The following is a 25113-nucleotide window of genomic DNA, read 5'->3' as shown; positions in this document are numbered from 1 at the left end:
AGAACTTTTTGACTGGCCGTCATGCTGCTTCCTACAAAGACCTGCGTACTCGCGCTAATTTTGGTGGAAAAAGGGTATAATATACAATATCCAGTTAATTTATAACCTTCCTGCTTTAAAGGAGCTTATACACTCTGATCTGAGATGATTTGCAGTGTGTAATCACACTCGGATTATTCACAATACACACACACTCACAATACACACACACACACACACACACACACACACACACACACACTACGGAACACATGACCTCCTCCCGGCGCTCCATTTCTGAAGAGTGGTTTGAGCTGGGACATCCAGACATGTCGTGGAAGATTAAATCATGTTTTACACTTTGGGTCAAAGGTCACGTCTTAACTGGCTGTTTGAAGTTCAGTAAAATAGCTTTCTGGTCCAATGTGGAACGTTTTTAGAGTCAAAGAAAAGTCCCAAAATAATCAAAAATGTCACGTAAAATTATATCTTTCATCGTGTTACTCAGGACGCTGTGGAGTTTATAGACACTGAGAACCTTCAGTTGTCAATAAGCACTCAGGAACTTTTATCAAGTAGGGACTGATGTTTGTTTTAGTGAGTTCTTCATCAACAGTAGTATCTTTTAAGTCTTAAGTCTTAAATACACATTTAAAGGCCAGGGCTACCAGACAGCCATGGCTGGAGGCATTATGTTTTCGGGTTGTCTTTCTGTCCGCCTGTCCAGTTCTCATGTACCCGATATCTCAATAACACCCAAACGTCTACTTGCGCTCATCAGTGAACTGAAAATGCCACTGTGACCTAACGAAATATGTTTCTGGCCGAAGCTCCAGAATTCACACTCTAATTTTGACATAAATATCTTAAAGAATAAACTCATGAAATGATGGCGTTTTATATGCAACAGGTCAAAGGTCAGCTTTACTGTGACATCCTAATGTTCTGCAAAGGTGGTGTTCCCCTTCAGCTCTCAACCTTTGACCTTATCCTCCCTCCCTCTTGTTTCTCTGCAGAACATAACCATTCCCCTGAACATCTACAGAGGCATCAGGAACCTTCTGGAGTCCTACCACATGCCAGAGCTCATCAAGGTAGAGCGCCTGATCTCTGGTCTGTTACTGTCACATTGTTCCCATTGAAGTGACTTTATCATTGAACTCTAAGATTTTTAAGAGTCACCTGCACCGGTAGAGTCACACACTCAGCAGGCAAAGGCACAACATGAAGACATATTTGTACTGTTAATGTTGTCTGTACTGTTCTTATAGTTGTCCTAATGATGTAAATGTCATATGTTAACTCTGTGTGATGTGTGTGTGTGTGTGTGTGTGTGTGTGTGTGTGTGTGTCAGGATGTGATCCTCTTGGTGGACCCCAAAGACAAACTGGCCGATGGCTCTATGCCAGCTGTTTTCCACGTCCCTGTAAGTAGGACAGTGTGAAAGAGAGAGTGAAAAGTTGTGTGGAAAAATGCTATGAGATGCAACACAATTCATTTTGATGTACATGTTTATCTTTAAGACAGTTTGTATTGCTTTGACTTTGCTTTAACTTCGAATCTCAATATAATTGGAAAAAAAAGATTTAATAGAGCATATAATCTAATATCTAATAATTTCCTTTAACGGCCCTGACACACCAGGCTGATAGTCAAATGTTGGTCAGTGACGGGCTGTTGGTGGGCATTTGTCGCCCTAGTTTTTGCGGTATGTCCTGCACCATTGGCACTAGTCAGCCCTCGTCAGCTGACTTAAAATGTTGAGTAGGTGGCGGAGCTGACGCACGAGAAGAGAAACAGAAGTGAGGAAAGCAAACAAACGACTCGGAGAGCGTGAGATCAAAACAAACTTGTAATATTTGGGAAGAATATGTTTGATTGAGCTGTTTAGCAGGAAAGGAAAAATGTTTGTGCGATCCTGTCGATCTTCCAGTTTCTCTTTTTGAATGACAAATACAGACTACATCGTACTACGTACTCGAACGTATGTGCTAGTTGGCTGTCAGTAGTCTACGCAGCATGTTGAAGCACATTCTTTGGCTGACACACAGGCGATGTGAGGCCTTCATCACCACTTGCTCTCTGATGTCAGTTTGGTGTGTCTGGGCTTTGAAGGCGTGTGTAATTTTGTAAGATAATTTGGGTAGTTTACACTTAAAACAGAACTCTACTGTGGAGACAGGTGTGCATGCGTAAGATGTATTTTGTGTCTATTAGAATAGGCTCATGTATGTATGTGTTTGGTGATGTACGTTTTTGTAACACCTTTTTATCTCCATCAGAAAAATGAGGATAAGGTGCTAACACTTGAGAGCAAATTGGCCGAACTGAAAGCAGAGAACCAACCAGTCAGCCTTATTCTCAAACAAACCATATATGCTCTCTGCATTGAGGAGGTAGGATTTGTTTGGATGCCTCAGTCATTTCCTTTTCTTGAAATTAGCTGCTTTGTCTGTGTGTCTTAGTTCAGAGAGCCTTGTTTTTTTTTTTCTGAGAGTTTTGTTATCTGATCAGAACCTGCAGCGCGCCCTTGAGCTGAAGCAGCAGTACAAGGAGGAGATGTCAGTCGGCAGCTACGCGCACCTCATCAGCCTGTGCTGTCGCCACGACAATGCGGAGGAGGCGCTCAACCTGAAGAGGGAAATGTGAGTGAAGCAGGATACATACAAATTTGCAACGCACACACAAGGTAGCGCCGCGACCAGCAGCAGGCCATTAAAGTTTAACTTGAGTGGTATTAGGGGAGACATTAATGCAGAGGCCAGCCGCTCTGTTGACTGGCTAGAACACAGGAAACTCTCCCTTCCTCCCTTGTTTCCTTCTCTTCACTCAACACCTCGTCAGACTGAAGTCCAACAGGAGAGCGTACAATAGATGAGTTGCATTACTGTAAGTGGAATACATTAATCTCACCCGTCTCTCACGCTCTCTGTTTTTAGAGATCGTAAGGACTCATCAACAGTGCTGGATACCAGTAAATACCTCTCACTGGTCAGGACCTTTGCCAAGAATGACAAAGTGGAGGGTAAGTTCATCTAGGGCTGCCACTAATGGTTATTTTTGCCATTAATTTTTGAGCCCATTTAACATACGATATGGGATTTTCTGCTGCTAGGGTCTCTCAATCAAAGCAGTAACGAAAGACGCAACAATGCCATCATTGCAGCCAGTTTCTCCCAGTCAGAATTCCTTCAGTGTTCATTGTTCAGGAGGTTTTTAACAGGAGCCGAATTATCCGCAGAGAACTCTTCCTCTCCAAAACAAACAGACCCTGTGATTTAAACTGCTGAAAACATTAAAAAAATCAGTCTTTCTCCGATGCTGTTCAGCACGGCAGGGGCTGGCGCAGAGCTGATGCTGAAATTTGCTCAGCTTGTTTCTCTGATAACTTCAGATCCAGACGTCTGATAACTAACATCCTTCATCTGGTTAAGGCATATAGTTAAGAACAACCAAGATCTAAAAAGTGTTTAATTAAATGTGGCTGAACACTGGATAAAAAGTCAGTTAATAACAGCTCCTTGAAGACACGGCCACAACAGAACAGACTACAACCCTGATGCATTGTGGTCGCCACAGGTGATGGCACCTGGTCTGTTTGTTTTGGAGAGGAAGAGACCTCTGAACAATGAACACTGAAGGAATTCTAACCAGGAGAAGTTTCAGCTGGTTGCAATCCGCAGTTGTCGCCACTAGATCCCACTAAATCTTACACACTTTTTCTTTAAGTGTCATTTTCTATTTAAAAAAATGCACATGAAAACTTGTCAGAGCCAACACAACTTTTCCAAACTGCTTATTTTGTCGCAAACTGAAATACATTCATCAGCATTTTTGTTTGAGGGATTTAAATCGAATATAAAGATTGTTCGTAACTTTGTGACAATTGATTAACAGACTAATCCCACCGCACTTAGTCCCTCACCACTCTTTCTCTGACAGTAAAAAGGCCTTCAGATGTAAGTGTGTGTGGTTGAGCTTGTGTGTGTGTGTGTGTGTGTGTGTGTGTCACCAACTCTGTCACAATCTGTCTTTCTCCCTCCCTCAAACCACATTAGCCGGCCATTTTCAGAATGCTACGGTGGGTTTCCTTCAGCCCATCGAAGACCCAATTACCATCAGTTTTGCCGCTCTGCTTTTTGCACACAATGACAGGCAAAATGTTTCCCTTGTCTGTCCTCGCCTCTCCTCCCCTCCGCTCTCTTTCCCTCTGTCTTCATCTCTGTCTCTCTACCTGACCCTCTCTCCCCCACTCTGTCTTGAAGCGTGTCATTCTCTCATTCTCACCCCCCCTCACACACATATCCGCGTCAGTGAGAAATGAGAGAGGGGGAAAATTACAGGACTGTGTGTATTTTTCCAGAATTATTGAAATCCGCCTTGATGCTAATGGCAGATCATGTCCGCCGAAGTGCTTGAGCATTTCACACACACACTCACACACACATGCCGCGCCACGCAAATTTGCATGTGAATTCAAGCAAAAGGCATTTGGTGGGCACGGCGGTTGGTGTGTCTGCCTGTGTGTGTGTGTGTGTGTTTGGGGTGTGTATAGGCAGCCCTAACGCATTTGCCATTAGCCAGAGTGTGCATATGGAGGGGACGCTTGTCAGCCACATTAGCACACATGGCTAACCTTGATGTTAGCCTGTCCCCACCCAGACGCTGGTCCGCCCGGCTCCCAGCACACACCAGGCCCGGCTGAAGATCATGTCTCCTGGCATCTTGCTTTATTTCTCACCCTCTCTAATGGCTTTGTTGTTTTTGCCCTTGGTTCAAAGCCTCCCACCTCACCAGGCAACTTTGTTTTTACCTCACTTCATCCTTTTGACTTTATCCTTATGCCGCCTCCCTTCCACCATTACTCTCTTACTGTTCTTTATAATTACTTCCTCCATCTTCACATCTGTCTTCATATCTGTCCATCTATCCATCTGTCTAACCGTCCATCTCTCTATTTGTGTGTGGGGTTTTTCCTAGAAGATCTGGGTGCAGAAACAATACCAACACTGTTAGGTAACGTACAGCTTCCATGTTAGCCATTAATGTAATAGGGATAGGCATGAATTTCACGCATTCAGTTTGTGCTCCATCAGACATCACTTGATCTAAGGTTACAGGCAGAATGGTGACCAGGCGTAAAAGTGATGTTTGGAATATTCACACACACTTTTGTTTGGGTGCTAATTTCAGACCCTATTCTTATTTTAGATTCATTTTTGTGAGTAAGTGAGTACTAATAAATTCAAGTAACTGAATAAGGAAATTACTTAAAATGTCCATTCCTACTTATCTGTACAGAGAACTCATTTACACACACACACACTGTACATGCCTGTTAAGCACTATAAGCACTGAGGCATCAACATTTGTGTTAAGCTCACCTTCATCATCTAACCTCAGAAACTGTACATAAAAAGTACAAAAGACTTTGACATAAAAAGACTGTGTTCCAGCTTCTCCTTGAAATCATAATATGTACCTGTTAGTTGCTAAGTGCTGATCTCACCATCCCACCCTATATTAGGCTGCAGCCCCTTCAGTCATGCCCCCCTTACAGCAATTCTTTTCTGGACACGATGCGAACAAGCGAGTGAACATCAGATAGTTGCAGTGTTTCCCAGTGAAAATATCCTAACCTGCTCCGTGCGTCAGCAAACAGGCTCAGCGACTCGCCATGGCTCTGCTTTGGCGAAGCTTCGGGCACTTTTAACCTTTTTGTCAGAGCAACAGCAAGCCGTTACTTAGGCTCACTCTGGGTTTGATAATCTTCCTGAATGTTGTTGTCGCTCATAAATATATGTGCACACATTGCTCCATCTGCCACAGTTGGAAGAGGTGTTAAACTGTGTGAATCCCTTTAAAATTAACATAATACATCCACCTCATTGCTGCAATCCGTATCAGTGATACTTGACATGATGATTGACTTGTTTCTGTTTTACTGTGAATAGTGTCTTTGTTATTAATTACCCAGATCGTATGGTAACAGTTCGACTTAAACACAAAGCTGTGAGTTGAATTCAGTTTAGGGATCACTTAGTAACAACTAATTTGACATCCATAAGCTTTTTTGGTATCAACTTTAACCTCTTGGCAGACACAATATGCATAAATGTTTCTATTAAATTTACACAAAGTAAATTAATTAAACAGGTTCAGGTGTAGATTAACTATTGTTCATCTGTGTTGGGATTCAGTAATTGTTCCCACTCCCAAGTACTAAACTTAAAGATGCTGGTTATTAGTATTAAATTAAAACTATAATTTCACACATTTGAAGGCAGTGGAAAACAAATTGTATAAAATCCAGTGTTCTTCGCTAACAAAAATGTAATTTAAAAAAATTATAAGCTGCTTCTAAAAATGCAGAAAATATTTTTTTAACCAGTTTTGGCTTAAAATGTCTTTTAACTTAAAAACAGCATGCTGGTACAAACAGTGTATCATTAGATCACTTTTTTGTATATCCTAGGGTGTGGCAATATATTTATTATTTTGATCTTATATGTGACTAGATATCGTCTTAGATTTTGGCTGTCATAACATTGTAAGTGTTTTCTTTTCCTGGTTTTGAAGGCTGCATCTTAAAGCACCATCATTTAACTCTACAATATCATCAAAATATAAATATCGAGGTATTTGGTACAAAACAATATCATGATATTTTCTCCATATCACCCATCCTTGTGCATCCCTCCCTGAGTGAGTGCATCCTGTAATCTATGGTTCCTGCGACCCAGTGAACCTGCCATACGTATCACCACAGGCCTGAACACCCCACTTACCTCCTTCTACCTCCACTTCTCTCCCTCCATTTTTTAAATACACCTCTCCTCTATCACCAAGCGTCTCTTTGACCTGCCCTTGCCCCTCAGCCTCCGTCTGTCCATCCTCCCACTTTGGTAAAGACAACTTGTTCTGGCTTTAGGTGATCCTGGACTCGTGTTGCCTGTGTGTAAGTGTGAGTGTGTGTGTGTGTCACTAGCAGTCAAGTCATGGAACATTAGATGGTCCATTGGGCTGTGTGATGTTTGTTTACCTGGCCTGTCTGCCTCCCCATCTCTTGATGTGTGTGTGTCAGTGTGTGTGTGTGGGGTCTGGCTCGCTTTGCTGGCCACGATGCTCGGCTGAGCTGATGGATATGCATACTGGCTAAACGGACGGATAAAGGGAGAGATGGCAGGGGAGGGCGAGGGGAGGTGGGGTTGGACGTAGGACGGAGGGATGTTAGCTAGTGTAGCTCCATTTGGGCAGATCAACTCCAAGCCATTGGTCTCAGTGATTAGCGGGTCTGTCAGAGAGTGATGGAGAGAGGTGTGGATGGAGGGAGGGAGGGAGGGAGGTAGACATGGAGAGAGACACAGAGAGTCACAAAGCGAGAATAAGTTGCATATGAAGTGATAAACAGTACAGACGTGACAGTAGGTCAGATCATTATAGGGCAATTGTTTAATGCTGATACCATCTGTGAGCAGATTGATCTTCACTGCATCTTTGTGTTTTTATGTCAGAAGCTGTTTGTGCTTTTGTTTAAAAGAGACACTTATCCTCTTTAGTTTGTGACTCTCTTATCTGTGTTTACACTAATGGCTCAAGTACAAGTGGACATCAACCCCACTGTATTGGCAGCAGAATAACAGCACCGGTTACTTAATTCTGTTTTCCAGTCACATACTCAGACGTCCGCTCTAATGACAGGCTCCTGAAAGTGCTCGGTTTTGGGACCACGGAGGAATTACCTCTGTCCAGGCTATTTACAGTAGAAGTTGTGAGACTTTTCTAGGGATGTCCCGGTCAAGTTTTTCTGCCGCTGATCCTGATCTGAGTCATTTAATATTGAGTCCTGATTTGATACTTCTTTTTTCCTACTTAATTCAGCTGCACACTGCATGCTTCAAAATACTTTAAAGTTATTAAAATCAATCCAATGTATATGTTTGCCAACTTAATATCTCTGCAACAGCTCTGGAATGCAATTAAGGAGGAAAAATCCCTGCATCAAGCTGTTCCTTGATGTCTTTTTAAACTACTATTACAATGTACTATATACTATATACCAGTGGTTCCCAACTGGTTGGTCGAGGTTAGGGATAGGCTGATAGGGATTTTTTAGGGCCGATGCCGATACCAATTTTTTTCCATCACCCTCAGCCGATGACCGATTATGGACTGCCGATTTTCTTGAGACGATATTTGGGGCCGATACTGCTTTTGCTCCCTCAATTTACATAAAAAAAAATGACACAATGATAACAAATATTACAGGTCTCAAGTTTAAAATAAACATTTATTGAACAGTAAAAATACTAAAAAAAGATGGAAAGTTGAGGTAGAACAGGTAGAATATTATTATTATTATTATTATTATTATTATTATTATTATACATTCAAATAAAAAAAAGAGTTCAGTGATCTTAAATCTTCCAGTAATGTCTTTATAAAATAAACAAATATTTAAGCTGAAGCATAAATAAAACAACAACTACTGTACACAGTAGGATTCAACAGCTTTGGTCAACTTAACCACATACTTTCAAATGAAAAAAAGTGCCAGGGAAAAATAAATCCGCGAACCCACGCGCGTATCGGCCGATGCCGATACAAGTAAAAAACTCAAATATCGGCCCGGTATATCGGCCAGCCGATGTATCGGTCTATCCTTAGTCGAGGTCCAAAAGTGGGTCTGAATGGACCACAAGTGGATCGCAAACATGTCAAATTTGTAAAAAAACACACTTTACTTTGAAGTACAGAATATCTGGCACATAGCTTTTATTTTGAAGTGCCGTTTCCTGCTGCAGAGTGAGTGACTGACAGATCGCTACCTGACAGAGACAGCAAACTAGCACGACAACATGGCCAAACGCAGTATGACGGCGAGTATATTAAACCGTGTGGACCTTAAACTAATGACTGCAGACAGATTTCATCTGCACATCTTTTGCACGGATTACATTAATAAATTTAAACCCTTGAAATTGCACTTGCAGTGGCGTTGTGAGTGTCTGCGGTGAAACACCATGCACCATAGATCACAAACGAGTATCGTCGGCATTGCTGTGCATGAAAGCAATGCAAGAAAAATAACGTGTGTGACAGCTGACGTAAAACAGAGACTCTGATCTGGCTCCGTATAGCTCAATATAGCTAGCCTCGATCAGTTAAAAAATGTTTTGATCTACCCCGATATTCATGTTTGAGATCGGATCAGGACATCCCTACACTTTTCCAAACATTGAGAATTTATCTCCTCAGCGGCAGCAACACTGCTGCTTACTCCTGTAGGTTAAATTGAGTTAACTTACACTTTAGGGTCTGATGAACTCCAGCAGATGCTCTCAGGGCCATGGCCGTATACGTCCTCTATGAGAGCTGTTTTGCTGTGAAGTAGCTGCAAATTTTTTCCTGTGAAGCCAATACAGTAATCAACCAAATTACAAAATAGTAGAGGCAAAAGTAGTTCCTCCTGGATTTCGTAGGCTTCATGCATCATCAAAGCAGCATGAACAGGTGAAAATTGATTCATGATTGACTCATTAATAACTGGACAAATTGTTCATGTGAGAATAAAACCACACTGTTCAACGTGTCCTAAATTACCGCACCAAAAAAGGCAGAATGAAGGTTTCACATCATGTTTTAACATTTTATTCAAGACTTTTTTTCCTTAACTGTTTTCTTCGTCAAGTGTATGAGAACACACGCATGCAGAGTTTGTCACGCAGACAGGCAGGCACGCTTCTATCAAAGCGCCCCTCACTTTCATGCATATCATCAGGGAGTTGCCTTGCACCGCCCTTAGCAGTAATTTTTGTGGGTAAATGTGAGCCATTCATGTTGCACGTTTGAATCTTCACAGCCGGAAACAAGGAAGAGAGTTCGGTGATTCGTTGGAAACTGTGGACAAAATTGCAGTGTCGTGCAGAATTCAATGGGATTAGTTGAATTTGTGTTAATTGTTGTGATGGCAACATGGCGACATCCTGGTGCGAGCCACTGAAGCAGCTACTTTCTGAATGTACAGATATTTTCCTGCAGAAATCTATGTTATAGTGGCGATGTAAGTGTGATGCGTCATCATACGAGTGACAGAGAACTTCACGGTTTGCCTTTTTTCTTTTTTCCACTCCTGTCAAGCCCTCCTCCAGCAAACCAAACTTATCCCTCTGACAAGCCTCACCCCCCCTCTCATTGTCCTCCCTGTACCCCCCCCCCCCTTCCCTGTTTAGCCGTGTCTCCTCCCTCCCTCCTCCCTCTATTTTCCCCTGTCCCATTAAATCTGTGACAGCCTTTGGTTCCCATCGCCATAACAACTGGCACAGAGAGGTGGAGAGATGGAGAGACAGACTGAAATTAGGATGCCAAAGCACTCACCAGTGGCCCTGTCCCTCAGCCCACAAGTGTGTGTGTGTGTGTCAGTGTGTGTGTGTGTGTGTGTGTGTGTGTGTGTGTGTGTGTGTGTGCTCCCAGTAGAGAGTGACACTCCTATTTTAAAGGGTTTGTTATATTACCAGCTATGTAGGTGTTAGTATCATTAGACCCACGTTTGTTCACTTTAACTTTATTTGCTTTTCTGTGTTTGTGTGCGCTTCAGTCTTTCACCAACGTAAGGAGATATTTGTCGGGTGAATTTTAAGCAAGGTGCTCATGTTGCCCTGCAGTTGGAGGACCGGCTAAATACACATTATTCAAATGTATTCTGTGTCTCTGCATCTCTCCATCTCCTCCCCTCCTCTTGGTCACGCTGTATAGATTAGTATCTGTGGTGGAGAGCGGCTGTATCGCTGTCAGCCCATTAGCAGCTGTCTAAATAGACAGTAAACGCATCTTAATTACCTTACCCTGATACACCACATATACACACATGCTCCCTTTTTCACCATTTAGCCCCTAGTGTTGGCCAGATGGGCGCGTGGCCCGGTAAAAAGCCCTCCATTACCGGCTGGACTTGACCAAACTGATCCACCCCTCAGCCCGCTTACCGAGGTCTCACTGGGGCCACGGCGGGCCCTTGTCGCCACATACCTATAATTTAGCCCCCCAAGTGCTTTCCACATGGCCACGGCAAAAAGCCGGCCTCCATTGTAGGGGTCCGGTAATTGTAGTCTCGTTTAGAAAACCGCAAGTAGCAATTAGCGCAGAGTTGGCATTATACGGGGTTGGATTTGCATCCCCGCTGGGCACAAAATGCTGTTTTAATATGGGTTTGTTTTCCCCACATGGAATTAGCTAAAGGGGCCTTTTATCATATTCACACACCCTACTCTTCTCCCAGCCAAGCTCTGCCCACCTCTCACTCTCTATCCCCTGCGTTATCTCTTTATCTCCTTGTCTTTTGTTCTTTTCATTCATCCTTTCGTCTTCACCTCTAAATCACTCCCACCGTCTCTTCATCGTTTGATCGAGAGTCTCACCGAGCATCACATATGTTGAGACTGATCTTACTTTACCTCTCGTTCCCTCCATCACAGAGGCAGTGGACATCCTGAAGGAGATGAAGGCGAAGGAGGTGGTGTTGGATAACTCGGCTGTCTCCCTGCTCTTCCACACCTTAAACTCTTTGGTGACCAAGGGCGGCCCCGACACCATCCGACGCCTACAGGACACCATCTTCACCCTCGGACTGACCAAGCCCTCAGCGAATCTCTGCTCGCCCCTTGTTGGTGCCTACCTGGAAAGGTAAAACAAACTCTTAACGGTGTTACAAATCACAAAACCACAGCCAAACACACTTTGCCCACGTAGACACGGATTTTAAACATCAATTGGTGTTATGGTATGTTTTATTTCTATGGCCGAAGTTCTCCGCTCACCAGCCAGCTCACTTTTGTTTTCAGATTTGTGTCTTCATCTGCCAAATCCAGTTGCCAGGTGTGTGTATGTATGTGTGTCTCAATGAGTCACTCATCCCTCCCTATGATCATAGCTGAGGTTACATTCTGGGTCAGCGATTCAGACAGAGAGAGGATGTGGAAATTGCTCATTTATGTGTGTATGTGTGTTAGAGCCAGGTTTTGTTTGTTAGAGGATTCGCCAGCTGCAACCTCTCCCATGAGCCCCCACCCCTGATCCCCTGAAACACCCACTGCTACACTCAGAGGTGTAAGTGTGTACGTGTGGGCGAGAGATGGCCATCGATGCTTCTTCCCATAATGCAAACATGCAAATGATCGTTACCAAACACTGGGGTCACCGGTATTGCCCCACCCCTCGACTCTATTCAGTATATGTGTGTTATTCAGCGTATGTGTGTGTTCTATTTGTCAGAGCGGCTTTTAAGTAGATCAACTCATTAGCATGTTAATTATGTACAGAGCACTAATTGCTGGATTTACCACAGCCACGCAGTGCACCGTCAGGGGCTACACACACACACACACACACCCTGCACATGCTTTCATACACACTGTTTACCTCTAGTGTACATGCTGCAGCAGAGGTAGAAGCTTGTGCACCCACACACATGTGCTCAGATGCTCACACACACCGGTGCTCCCCTGCCGCTGTTTGTTTTGCTGTAAGTCTGGTCTCTGGCACCAACAGAGTTTCCAGGTTCACTCGTTAATCACTGCCTCTGTGAGATTAGCAGGCTAATTTACTCCTGGGTCATCAACAGCAGCCAAAACACACACACACACACACACACACTCGCACACACCAGCTTACCGTAGCCCTGCTCACAAATCAAGTGCCAGTTGTAATTCCTCCAAATGATACCGCAGTGAACACACACTAATGAACACAAGTGAACAAGCTAAGCTAACTGCTGGTATTTTAGCTGGCTGGTTGTCAAGGCTCTGAAATAGTCAACAAATTAAAGGTAGAGCCTGATGTGCAGATAAAATGAGTTTGTGGTCCACTTCACCTGAGCATAGGGTAGATTGTTGTTGAGAGAGTTTAGCTTCTCTGAACAACAGCAGCAACATATTTCTTCTCATTTTCTCTCTTTACCAACTTTTATTTTAGCCTCCTCCCTGCTGGAGTGAGATAATTTATTGCACCAACTTATTGGCAGCACATCAGTATCGGCCGATATTCGCCTTGTTGACCATCAATCGATCTGCAAATAAGAGGACATGCACCAATGGCAGCGGTGATACTTCTTCTGTCGCATCAGTTTTGCACAAGCTAAAAAGCAGGGCTCGAAACAAACAGCGTCCCGTCAACAATAGAAAATGTCAAAAAACTAGTGTTGGGCGAAGGTAAATTATAACGTTATCATGATGTGTTAAAATGTAATCTTGTAAAATTTAGTTTTTGGTGAGAAATTGAATAAATACAGTTGTTTAAAGAAGAACAGCAACAATGCTATCAGCTAATTTTTTATTTTAAAGAAGTTATCGGCCCAGAATTTCACAATTGTGAATTCATACAAAATTCAGGCCATGAATAGTCTTGAAAATGGTTTGGTGAATAACAGCAGATTAATAAATGAAGCCAGAGTTGTAACTATGAACAGCTTTGCTTTTCATCGGCATCAAGAAAATGACAAGAGACAGGATGCGTCCCTCTTCGTTCTGTCATGAAACCCTTTGTGTTAAAAGGCTTTAGGGAACTGAATCGTTCTATAACTTTGTCTCTTGTGAAGATGCATAAGAAGTGTGAAGTGTTGTAAAGCGGATTGAACATGTGGTTAGAGCAGTGGTTCGGCCAGGCCTCGGGGCAGGTTTGAGTACCACAGCACTTGACTTTTGCGCTCCAGCTGAATCTATCTCCTCGCTCTCCTCTCCTCTGTTTTTCATCTTTTATCTTAATCCAATCGTCCCCACCTCTTCATTCCGTCAGTCAGGGGACAAACAGACAGTCGGGGGGGAGGAGGGGGGGGGGGGGGGGGGGGGGAGCGATAAAAGAGGACAAAGCAGGCATCACTCCCGCCTGCACCCGTCTCATCGCTGCGTCAGCGCTAATGACTTAATGAACACTTCTCCGGCAGATTAGCCCTTGACAGCCCATCATATGCGCCGCCCCGTTAGCCTTCATGCCCATCCGCTCAGTGTTGTGTGCGCTAACCTGCTACTACGCTAGCCCAGATTGCCACATCCTCATGGAAGTGATTAGCGACAGGAAATGCTAATGAGTCCAACAAAATGAAGAGCTGGCAGGACATGTGTGATAAGACAGAGAAACGGTGGCGGGAGAGGAGGAGGAGCTGGGAGGGGGGGGTTAGAGAGCTGATGGGAGATGAGTGGCTTGGAGGAAAACGTACCTCATCCACTTCCACTATTTTCTGTCTTGTGTTCATGGATTTTGATTGAGGCCTAAAATGAGAGGAGAGCATCCCATAGCTGATGAGCACAGTTGAAAAGACAAAGACATCTTTAGTAGATAAATAGAAGCAGCCGCTAAGGGGCGCCTTTAGCCTCTTTCAGCTCATTGCTTTTGAGACGACTGGTTTCAGCTAAGAATTTCTAATAAACTCACTGTACATCACCTATCCAGCACCAATAGCAGGCGAACAAAGTTAACAGTTAGCTGGTTAACACAGTTGAGTGCTCAGCATTTCAAGAGACAGATATTTCCCTCAGGGATTGGAGGAGACCAAAACATAGCTAAAAGATATTGAACTTACATTGGTCAGGTTGCCAAAAACAAAACTCCAGATTAATGCTAATGTAGCCGTGCCATATCGACATTATCAGGTTGTATGTAATTTTCACCTGGATTAACTGTCTCTAACACCCTTTTCCCACAAAATTAGTGCATGTGTGCGGGGAAACACGCTAAAAATAGGTGATAGGCTAGACCGACCATCGGCAGTAGATCAGAACCATCTACGCTGGTCTGCAGTAGACGAATGTGTCTGGAATGCCACGATCAGCGTCATGGACACGCTGTGAAACAGGTTTAGTAAACAGTAGAAAGCAGCATGGAGGCCAGTGAAAGTGTACGTTGGTTACTTCTGCTTCTGTTACTTGTTAAGTCTCTCTCTCAAACTCTGTGCTAACTTTGAACAATGTTCGAGCAGTGCTTGGATGGAGATGGATAGTACTTTGTGGTTGCGCATCATTTCACAACACTGGAAAAGGGGTGAGAATTAGCATGTCCAACCTGGTATCATATTTCCATTATTGCTGATTGGAGCCAATAAATACAAAGGACTATTGCAGAGTCATTTGTCCTGGTAATGAATGCTGATTGTAACCTTCCCCATTAAATACAAAAGCCAGATGTTTGTGGGTGTTAGTGTTTTTTTTTTGTCCAATGGGAAAGGGGCCAAAATAATCAATAAACACACACACACACACACACACACACACACACACACACTCTCCCAGTGATGTAGGCTTCGGTAACTGCATCATGTGATCACTCACCTGTGTGGCTGACATAAACATTAGTAAGTGCCATTCTTCGACCGATGTAACAGCGGGCTAGTGGTGTCATGATCGCAGTCTCATTTGCGTTTCGAGACACAGACACCTCGTCCTCCCCCACGCAAGGACAGTGGCTTGATAACAGGCCTGCCGATCTCCTCCGAACAAAAGAGGGGGACGGAGAGGGAGAGAAATAAGGAGGGGGAGTGAGATGAGGCAAAATGAGCTTCCTTGTCTAATCCTTCAGGTTTCCACTGAGCAAAGCGCTCTGCCTTTTTTTTCAGGGCTTAATTGGCTGGAAAGTGGCTGACATGCAAAGTTGAGGACATTAACAGGGCTGTGCGCCGCAGTAAATGGCAACGCAAAGTGACAGTTAAATTGTACCTAGGGGAAATTATCCATCTTTCGACATCCTTAGCTCTTTTTTGGGGTGGATCGGTGGGCGGAGAGAGGGGGAGAGGGGAGGAAGGCAGAGGGGGTGTAATTGCAACGCCAGGCCCTTTTTTTTGCCAAGAGTGATGGGATGTTTTTTTAAGATGTCTCATTAGGATGGAGGGATTATAAGTAGGTGTGGAGGAGTGTGAGGGAGGAAAAAATGAGGTGGACAGATAGACAGGCTGAAACATCCACCAACACGACTTGGCTTCACATGTAGAAACGGCTCAAGTGTAAAAAGCCACACTGCACCACAACAGTTGAGGTAATTGTTACGTTAATTCTGCAGTTTTCTTCTCGTCCTTGTCTCATTTTTGGGGTAAATTGCGCACCCAGGACCGCACCCGCCCCACTCCCTCGGTCAGAGTCTGTCTCCGTACTTTCTCCCGTTTTCAAAAATCTCTTAGTCTCTCTTCTGAGTTGTTCAATCAGACTGTTGTGCGGTTGAACAGCCTCTTGACTGGCACTGCTGAATAATGTTGTCCCTCTTCATTTCAATTAGTGGACCTCTTTACCTTCCAACCTTAATCACTCCATTCCTCCTCCCCTCCATCGCACTCTTTTGCTGTGGCCTCACAGAAGCCGAACTCAAGGTCACACCATTTCCTGTTTTTTTTGTTGTTGTTTTTTCCGGGTTGTTGGTCTTTTTGGGCATATTTCTCTTACCCACTTGTCTAATTGATTAGAGGAGAAAACACTTCAGAAATTATACCTGTTCCCTCTCACGCTCTGTCCATCTGTCTGTTTCTCATTCACTTACTACCTCCCCCCATAGGTGCCCTATCTGCTTTGACCTCTGCGTGATTGACATGGTAATTACCCAATCAACAGATTGATGGCAGCGCTGTCACAATAGAGGGGATTGAAGTGGTCTCTCTCCCTCCCCCTTCTCTCAGCTTCACGTTCTCTCACTTCCTTTTGCTGTCTCCGTCTCTCTACTTTTCTCGTTATCACTCCATCAGGCGCACTCATCCTCCCGCTCGCGCTCTTTTGTTTGTTCGGGAGGGACGGGCCAAGCGAGGGAGGACAGGAGGATAGATTGAGCAAGAAAAGGATGACATGAGACGAAGGGAGCAAGCCGGTGGTGGTGGGGGTCTCTAATGTTGTTGCCATATTTCTGCTAAATTGCTCAGCTGGGGGGCGAGGTCATCGGATGGGGAGCGAGAGCTGACAGCGTGAAATCAAAAGCAGCACGGTGTGGGGAAGAAGAGAAGGAAGGGAGGAAGGAGGAGAGAGGATCAGGTGGAAAAGGGAAATGAGAGAAGAGGAAATGAGGGGAGGTTAAAGAGGGTTGGAGAGGACAAAGGAGGAGAAAGCAAGAGAAGTTGGAAGGTGCAAGAGGAGCTGGGCAGAGAGGGTAAAGATCAGTCGAGTCCTTTTGTCTGTTGCATTGCTTCTCCTCTAAAAGCCTGTCCAGAGAGACATTAGCCCCTCGCCGACAGGTGTGTGAGAGTGTGCCTGATTGTGTGAGAATGATGTATTGGGGCCAAAAGGCTTCATCACCTGCAGTTGTGCTGTCATGAAATCAAAGGCCTGTATTGTTGCGGAGGGTCACAGTGCTTGAAAAGGAGGTCACAGGGTTAACACCCCATGATACACTCTCTATTCTCTGCAGACACAATCCTGTACATATCTGATTGGACAGACCTGACATCTAACTTGCTCTCTGTTCTCCTTCTTTGTATTTTTGTGTGTGTGTGTGTGTGTGTGTGCGCGTGTGTGTGTGTGTGTGGTCACGTGCTTGCATGCTTGCAGAAGGGACCTGCCTGGAGCTCTAGAGGCAGCAATGGAGTGTCACAAGCTCTACAACCTGCTTCCTCGCATCCATGACATCCTTGTTCAACTGGTGGAGAAAGGAGACACACAACTGCTGCAGAAAAGTGACACATTTTCTCATCTCTTTGTGATCCATTAATCTGTTGCTTAATAATTTCCATAGTTTACCACACAAAAAGAAAAGTCAAGCATTTGCTGGTTCTACCCTCTGAGGTTTACCAATATTTTTTTTTAATTTTTGCTATTCTAAATGAGATACTTTTGCAAAATAAGCAATTTAAATACTTCACTTGGAGTTCTTGAAATTTTGAATTTCACAGACTGGTCAACGAAAACTACAGTTCCTGCAGCATCCCCACGTTACCCAGATAATTTAATTGAACCATAGCCCCCTTTTACACTGCCTGTTCAAGGGGAACGTCACACCATTATTCCGCCTCGCCGTTCTGTGTAAAACTTAGGGCCACAGAATGGAGTGACAGAGATGTTCTGCCTTAGAGCCAACTGTGGAGATAGGAGCAGTGCTGATTGACATGTATATACAAGGGACACCCAGCAGGATGGGGCAGGTGTGACATTTTGATGATGCGCCAAGTGGTGAGCCACCACTGGAAGATTTAAAAAGCAGCTAATAGTAGTTAGCAGCTAATTCAAAGAAGAAGAACAGCAACTGAAAATGCAAATTGGGTCATGCAAAATGAGGTCCAGGAGCTCCTCACAGGCCGAACAGAGGGCAAGATCAGCCGCCAAGTTTGTCATGTCACACTTGAGGCTGACGCTGTGGTGCTGAACATCAAGGCCTATTGTCAAGTTTATTGTCATAAGCACAGTTAAAACCACAGTGGTTTACACCATACAGTGAAATTCCTAATTTCCAGTCTCCCTTTATGTGAAACAACAATAATAAAAAATAGAACTCAAGTTAGATTAGTTTGGTTCTTTGTAATAAAGCAAAGGCAGCGTAAGAAAGAGTCTTTGTTGCGGCAGTATCGAGGGATCTCTGTGTAAAAGGGCTCATGAAGAAATGTCAGGAAATTACAGGATCAAGAAAGAGTGATAAAACAAAGGTCAGCAAAGACAAAGGTCACCAGTTGGATTTAAACAGGGGATGCTGGGGTTCATTGTCAGCACCTAAAACTCCTAAGCCACATTGGTGCCCCAGAGCCATGTTTTATTTAAAAATGCACAAACATCACATTTTGTTAAAGGTTTATCATGTCCTAATAAAGAGTGGCTGTAAACACGGTCACTGCTTCTCAGAAATATATTCTAATATTCTTTTATACTTTGTGTTTCTGCTGATTAACTCAAACCCTCTATTATTCATTTCTGTGTACGGCAAAGCTGATCCAAAGTGCCCGAGCAGTGTTTGCATTAAACCTTCACGTAACAAGTGGCGACAACTCCAAGAGTGTGTAAGAGGACAGGAGAGTGAGAAAGGTTCAGACCGGGGTCGTGGTGAAGCACGTCCGACGATCACGTTTTGAGCGTTCTCTCTGTATGTCGACAGCGGAGCGGTGAACAGGTCAAGTTCAATGTGCCGCGGGGGGCAAGTGGCTCTGGAGTGCGTAAAGGTTGAAACCGTGCAGTGGAGCACCTCTCCACCTCCTTCCCTCCCCTTTCACCCACTCCCTCATCCACCCTTCCCTCCCACCCTCGTCTCTGACCCCCCGGAAAGGTGACAGACCCTCACAGTCGGGCGCTGCACCCTCAAAAAACAAAATGACTTTTACAATGATTGTCTGACAAAGGCCAGCGTGTACACCAGTGCCAGCTTACCAGTGGTTATGGGAGTAACAAATGGTTCTGTCTCCCACTCCTTCACATACAGCAGGAGAGAGGGATGACCTAAACCTTGAGTCAAACTCAACCTGACGGCATCGTGAGTGCATGTTGAGTGCCATAGCCTGCTGTGCCACGCCACGCTCCTATGGACCCGTGCTGTTACAGTGCATGGATAGTCACCTTAAAATAAAATACACCACCAGAAAAAAAAAGCAGAAATGTACTGGAACCAAAATGTGCAGACTTCCAGCAGACCGGCCTTCAGCACTCCAAAACACTTTAAAACATTGCTTGTCAAAAGATCTTGACTCACATGTCTGACCTTGGTTTGAGTTCAAGCATCAACAGAAAAGTAAAATGTGGGGGTTTTGTGAGGTCCTGGCAACCATAGCAACCGCTCAACTACTTTGAAACAAGAAAAGGTCATCACAGAACATGCTTTTAACCTGGAGGTCTCTGTTATGGTGAAATCTACAGGATGGTGGAGAAAGACAAGTGAATTAATTAATGCTATTAATGAGCCAATGCATTGAAGGTTTACACCAAAACCTTAAATTAGGATTTGCACCCAGAAAATGTGACTTTACTTTAGTCCACTGATTCTGAAACTTGTCTGCAAATGTGTCTACATTTAGATTTAGACCATGAATCAATTCCTTAATGATTAAAGTTCTCTCTGTTGACTTCAGATGAGAGCAAGTAAAGGGAGAGGGATTATTCTTTCTTCTGCTTTGCTGAATATGCAGGTCCATTTGGATAACTGAAAGTTTGCTGTGTGTGTGTGTGTGTGTGTGTGTGTGTGTGTGTGTGTGTGTGTGTGTGTGGTACCTGTCCTGAAGCTGCTGGACGGAGATAGTACGTAACGCTGAGCAGAGCGCTTTAGCAAGTTTACCATCAGAGCTTAGGCTTTCATTCGGGACCTGTGTGCGCTTGTGTGTGTGTGTGTGTTTGTTTGAGAGCAGAGTTGATACGGCTGCTTTGTGCCTGGCACATTGTGCCAAATAATGGAATCAGAAGGAAAAAGATGAAGTGTGCGGTGTGTTTGTTCACCTTGCAGGCATTTTATTCACAGCCTTTCTCTGCTCTGTTAACCCCGTCTCTGTCTCGCTGTCTGCGTCTCTGTCTCTCCCCTCAGCCATGGACTTTCTGAGTCGAGAGCGAGGAGAGATGACCATGCTGTATGATCTGTTCTTTGCATTCCTGCAGACAGGCCGCTTCCGTGAGGCTCGCAAGATTATTGAGGTAAACACACACACACACTTAATCACAAAGGAACTTTGGGAGCCAGGTAGGATATTCTGACATTGCTTCTTCCTGGGTTTTGTGTATCCTAGTTTTTATAAAGTGACATGTATAAACCAGCCTGGTCTCATTTCCAAAGGGTCAGAATGCGCTGCTTGGGCAGTGCATTCAGCATCTTTTTTTGGGCATTTTGCCTTTAATGGACAGGACAGCCAAGTGTGAAAGGGGGGAGAGAGAGAGAGAGAGGGGGGATGACATGCAGCAAAGGGCCACAGGCTGGACTCGAACCAGGGCCGCTGTGACAACAGCCTTGTACATGGGTCGTCTGGTCTATCCACTAAGCCATCGACGCCCCTGTGCATTCAGCATCATTATTGTGACGTGCTGTGTCTGTGTGAGATGGACCATGCTGTCCAAAAATTCCAGTGTAAATCCATCAGCATCATTATTAAGCTCAGAGCAACGAACATAGTTTCAAGAACCTGACAGTCCGCTCAGGATGGGCACAACTGGAGGTTGATGGGTCCAACAAACCACAGACTTTGAACCAGGAGAGTGGCATCAAAAACAAACATTGGTTGCAGCTTTTGTTGCTCTAGAACCCAGCTGTTGTTTTTTTGGCGACACATTGCCACATTCCCTGACGCGTGTGTTGCATTCAAAGCCAGGTGTTTTTGGTAACATCCGCAATCTGTTCCTAGACATAACCATGCAGTTTTGTTGCCAAAACCCAATTGCTAACCCATTTTGTGAGTCGCCGCACTTGACTAACGCCAGCCACAGTCTCTTCCTAACCATAACCAAGTTGTCCTGTTGCCCAAACCTAAACACCGACGAAATTCTCAGTGTTTCCGATGTGCGATTCACACACTTAACTGCAGATTAAAGTAACTACACACTTAACTGCAGATTAAATTAACTTCTACAAGACACAAGTTAACTCCTATTACTATTAATTATTATGAGAACAATCTCTGTCAGTGTTATTTCACCAGTTTTAACGGAAAGAAATCGGACTACTTCCTGAGTGACAAAGCAATCATATCATATGTCTATAGCACAGAGCAGCTGTTGAGCAGCAAACGCTTGGTCAGATTTTGATTTCTGAACTGTTGTAACCATACACATACACATACATGACAACAAGTTCAGATGATCTGGGGGAGCAAATTTTTACAAGTAGAGGGATAACTGATCATTTAATGAACAGCATAAATAGTGTAAATAATGAACAATGATGGGGCCTGATTTCACAGGACTGAGAACTCCTACATGAGTGGAAGACAGGTATTTGTATTTGATTTTCCTGGCTGCTACCTGACAACAAAATAGGAGAACAAAAGTCAGGATGACATCTGCACGACTGTCAGGAGCCACAGAGGACACACATGATGTAAAAGCCATACTCTTGTTGTTATTGTGGCTCATCTGACCTGAATATTTTGTGTATATTTATATCTTTGTCGTCTTAAGTCCTGCTATAAGCCCTGTAGATTAGTGTGAGAAAAAGAGAGAGGCAGAGCGGACAGATGAGAAGCGATTTTCACATGGATAAATCGGGACGGGCGGTCGGGGACTGGATGGTGGGACAGAGAGATTGATGAACAAACGAAAAGAGGGATGAGCCTGACATGGGAGGAAAGAGAACAAGGCCATTATGTTGTCTGATCAGGATGAGAACAAAACTGAGGGGGAAAATACCTTAACTCCCTCGCTCTGACGCCGCTCACTCTCGTGTCCTGGTGTGCACTAAAAGAGGGATTTGTCCCTCTTGAGGATTTCCAAACCCTCTTAAATATTATCGAAATGTTATTGTGGCTCTCATTCCCCTTCTGCTAGATTGTATTGCTGTTATCCTACTTATAACAGAGAGTCAGCTACATGCCGGGGGGGGGGTGCGATTGTTGATGCCTTGTAAATGTACATGTTGTCCTTGATGTCAGAGGGAAGATGTAGGTTAGAGAGACAAAAAGCTCAGCTGCCTCACCCCCATCTGGTGAGTTTGGTTTGTCATGGACACACAGAGTGAAGGTGAAGCTGCAGATCTTGTGTGTATGGATGGAGCATCTTCAACAGACCCAGCTGTAGCATTCACAGCAGAACGTTAGCTATTGTGCTTACCCAGGGATTCACTGCGACAACTGTCGCATCTTCCCCTCAATAACAGAAAACAAACAACAACATTTCTCAAATTATGACCTTGAACCCATGAAGACATTTAATTATATGGCTCTTTCTACATGTGATGGCTATTGTTCAGTGTGTGAAGTGTCAGAATTCCACAAATTCCACAGTTTTGATTGAACGGTGACTATGGACTCAAATGTTTTTATTTTATTGTTTTTCTTAATTGTTTAGTCTTTAAAAGATAAGATAAGCCTGTATCGATCCATTTCAAATTCAGACATTGCAGCAGCGCAAGGACAGAATTAAGTTCTAGAGAAATAAAGATTAGTTTAGTAAATATGTAGAAAGTGTACACCAAAATACTGTATACTTTAACTGAATAATGATATTTAGTGTTGTCTGTATTAAAGCAAAATAGAAATTTAACATAGTTTATGATGTGGTGAGACAGTATAATGTATTAACACCAAATAGGATGCTGTAGTACACTGTAAACTATAAGTTATAGTAGTATTCGATGCAGTGTTATAGTATTAATAGTAATAGACTGACAATTTGTAAAAACAATTTCCCAGAGCCGAAGGTGTGACGTTTTTGTCCAACTCTCTGTCAAACCAAAGCTATTCAATTTATAATGATGTAAAACAAGAGCAGTCAATCACATTCAGGACTATGGGTACGATTTTAGAAATTCTACATTAGATTAGTTTATTTGTCCAATTAGGAAAGTTTTCTTCACGCTTCCATACATCTTGAGTGCCAACCCGACATATACACATACCCCACAGATACTTACACATTTACATGTCACTGCTGTTTTTGAGTTTTGTTTAGTTCTGTGATGGCCTTGGCGATGAAGCTATTGTTGAATCTGATTTTTTTTTTTTTTTTTTGTGAGGTCATGAGGGTCATTTATGTTAACCTACTTACTTGGCACAGTGTAGTCTCGCATAGCAAGGCACAGTGTGAGATATTTTTGTCTGAACCTATCTTAATTCTGCAGACGGGGAAAAACACTTTTGGTTGTTAACATTTTTTTAAACCAATCACAATCATCATGGGCGGTGTTAAGCCCAGGATGCAACGACAGAGCAAAATAGTGTTGGGAGGGAATTGGCATTAATATGTCTAAATTCCTGCAAAAGAAAATGCCACATAAAACATTAAAAGATGTATTGGCGTGTAGGTAGCTGGTTTGGAGGTGGGTTTTTATGCACAGTGCTAAAACAAAGTGTGGAGAGAGATGTGGCTATGTAAGGGTAGTTGTCGCATAGCATAGCATAGCAGGATTTTGAAAACAGTACCATGCAGATAGCGTGGAAGCTGTGTTTTGAGTAAAACGACTGTAAATCTGATTCCGCTATTCTTTTTTTCTTTTAGTTCATGAGGAATGTATCTGGGGCCAGTTGCACAAAACACCTTAAGTATGACACTTGTGGCTGACATGAACTACTTCGCCAATAACTGACTGTAAAGATCCCGTTGCATAAAGCCGCAGAGCAATCATTCATTGTAAAGGGACTGGAAGAGCGCAGCTTTGGAAAGCTGAGTGATCCAACCCCAGACGGTCACAGTCTTGAACTGACTTCTGGTAAAATCTAAAGCGCAAAATCAACATTAAATGCGTCCATCAGGTTCTTCCTCCCGTGGAACGCTCTTCTCTGGATGCCTTAATTGTTCTCATTTATCTCCATAAACTCAAACATGTTGTGGTTAAGATGGAGTCAGAGGCACTTTATGTTTTTGTCCTTACTTTGGTTACCGTGCAACAGTCTAACAAACTAGAAGCAATAAGACCAAGTTAAGGAGAAACACTTAAATCCTGAAGTAAACTTTATAAGGAAACCTTAAGGAGAGAACTTGAGGATATTTTGAGCAACTGGCTTTTTGAGGATAATCTTAACTGATCAGTCTCTGTAAATGTACAGTTAGTGGAAACGAATTTCCCTCTGGGATGAATAAAGTAAGTCTAAGTCTAACTGGCCGCTGGCTTTTAACTGCTGTGAAATGCTCCACTGTGTTCACCAGCTTGTTGTTAACTCTGTCTGCTGTTTGGTGCTGATCAGGCCGTGTACAGTGAGTTTACCAGAGCGTCTCTCTTTTTTCTTTTCTAAAAACAGCTGCGTGCTGCAGCTGGAAATAAGATCGATGAGAGCAGTGAGAGTGAACTAAAACAGTGAAGTTGTGGGCCTGAAAACCAAACCTGAAAGATGTGAAAGTGCTTCTTCCTGTAGAGCTGAAGAGAAGTGCAGAGTTGGGTGATAAGTCTGTCTGGGTTCATCACTATGAGCCGTCCCTTTCAGATTACGCATTTCATCCCTTGTTAATTTGACAGTATTGATTCATGCAGGTTTAGTGGTGACTAGCTGTGAGTTGTCAGTCGCTCACTTACGCTGTATAATCAGACAAATCTCACCTGTGTGGATGTTTCGAACAAACTTACTGAACACAA

At 43.6% G+C, this 25113-nt stretch overlaps 1 protein-coding gene across 1 annotated transcript in view; it reads left to right on the top strand.

Moving 5' to 3' along the window:
• The window catches only part of lrpprc (leucine-rich pentatricopeptide repeat containing), a 77696-nt gene that overhangs the window by 19456 nt on the left and 33127 nt on the right, over positions 1-25113 (top strand). Inside the window, exons 18-25 of the mRNA XM_033613125.2 lie at positions 996-1073; positions 1334-1405; positions 2262-2375; positions 2494-2624; positions 2919-3004; positions 11454-11661; positions 17487-17611; positions 20428-20534. Coding sequence (XP_033469016.1) covers positions 996-1073; positions 1334-1405; positions 2262-2375; positions 2494-2624; positions 2919-3004; positions 11454-11661; positions 17487-17611; positions 20428-20534 — 921 coding nt within the window. The remainder of the gene's footprint in view (positions 1-995; positions 1074-1333; positions 1406-2261; positions 2376-2493; positions 2625-2918; positions 3005-11453; positions 11662-17486; positions 17612-20427; positions 20535-25113) is intronic.

Source organism: Epinephelus lanceolatus, chromosome 17 (assembly GCF_041903045.1).
Source record: "Epinephelus lanceolatus isolate andai-2023 chromosome 17, ASM4190304v1, whole genome shotgun sequence".
NCBI classification, from domain to species: domain Eukaryota; kingdom Metazoa; phylum Chordata; class Actinopteri; order Perciformes; family Serranidae; genus Epinephelus; species Epinephelus lanceolatus.
The sequence above is the reverse complement of the archived record's forward strand: the minus strand, read 5'-3'. Positions and strand labels throughout refer to the sequence as shown.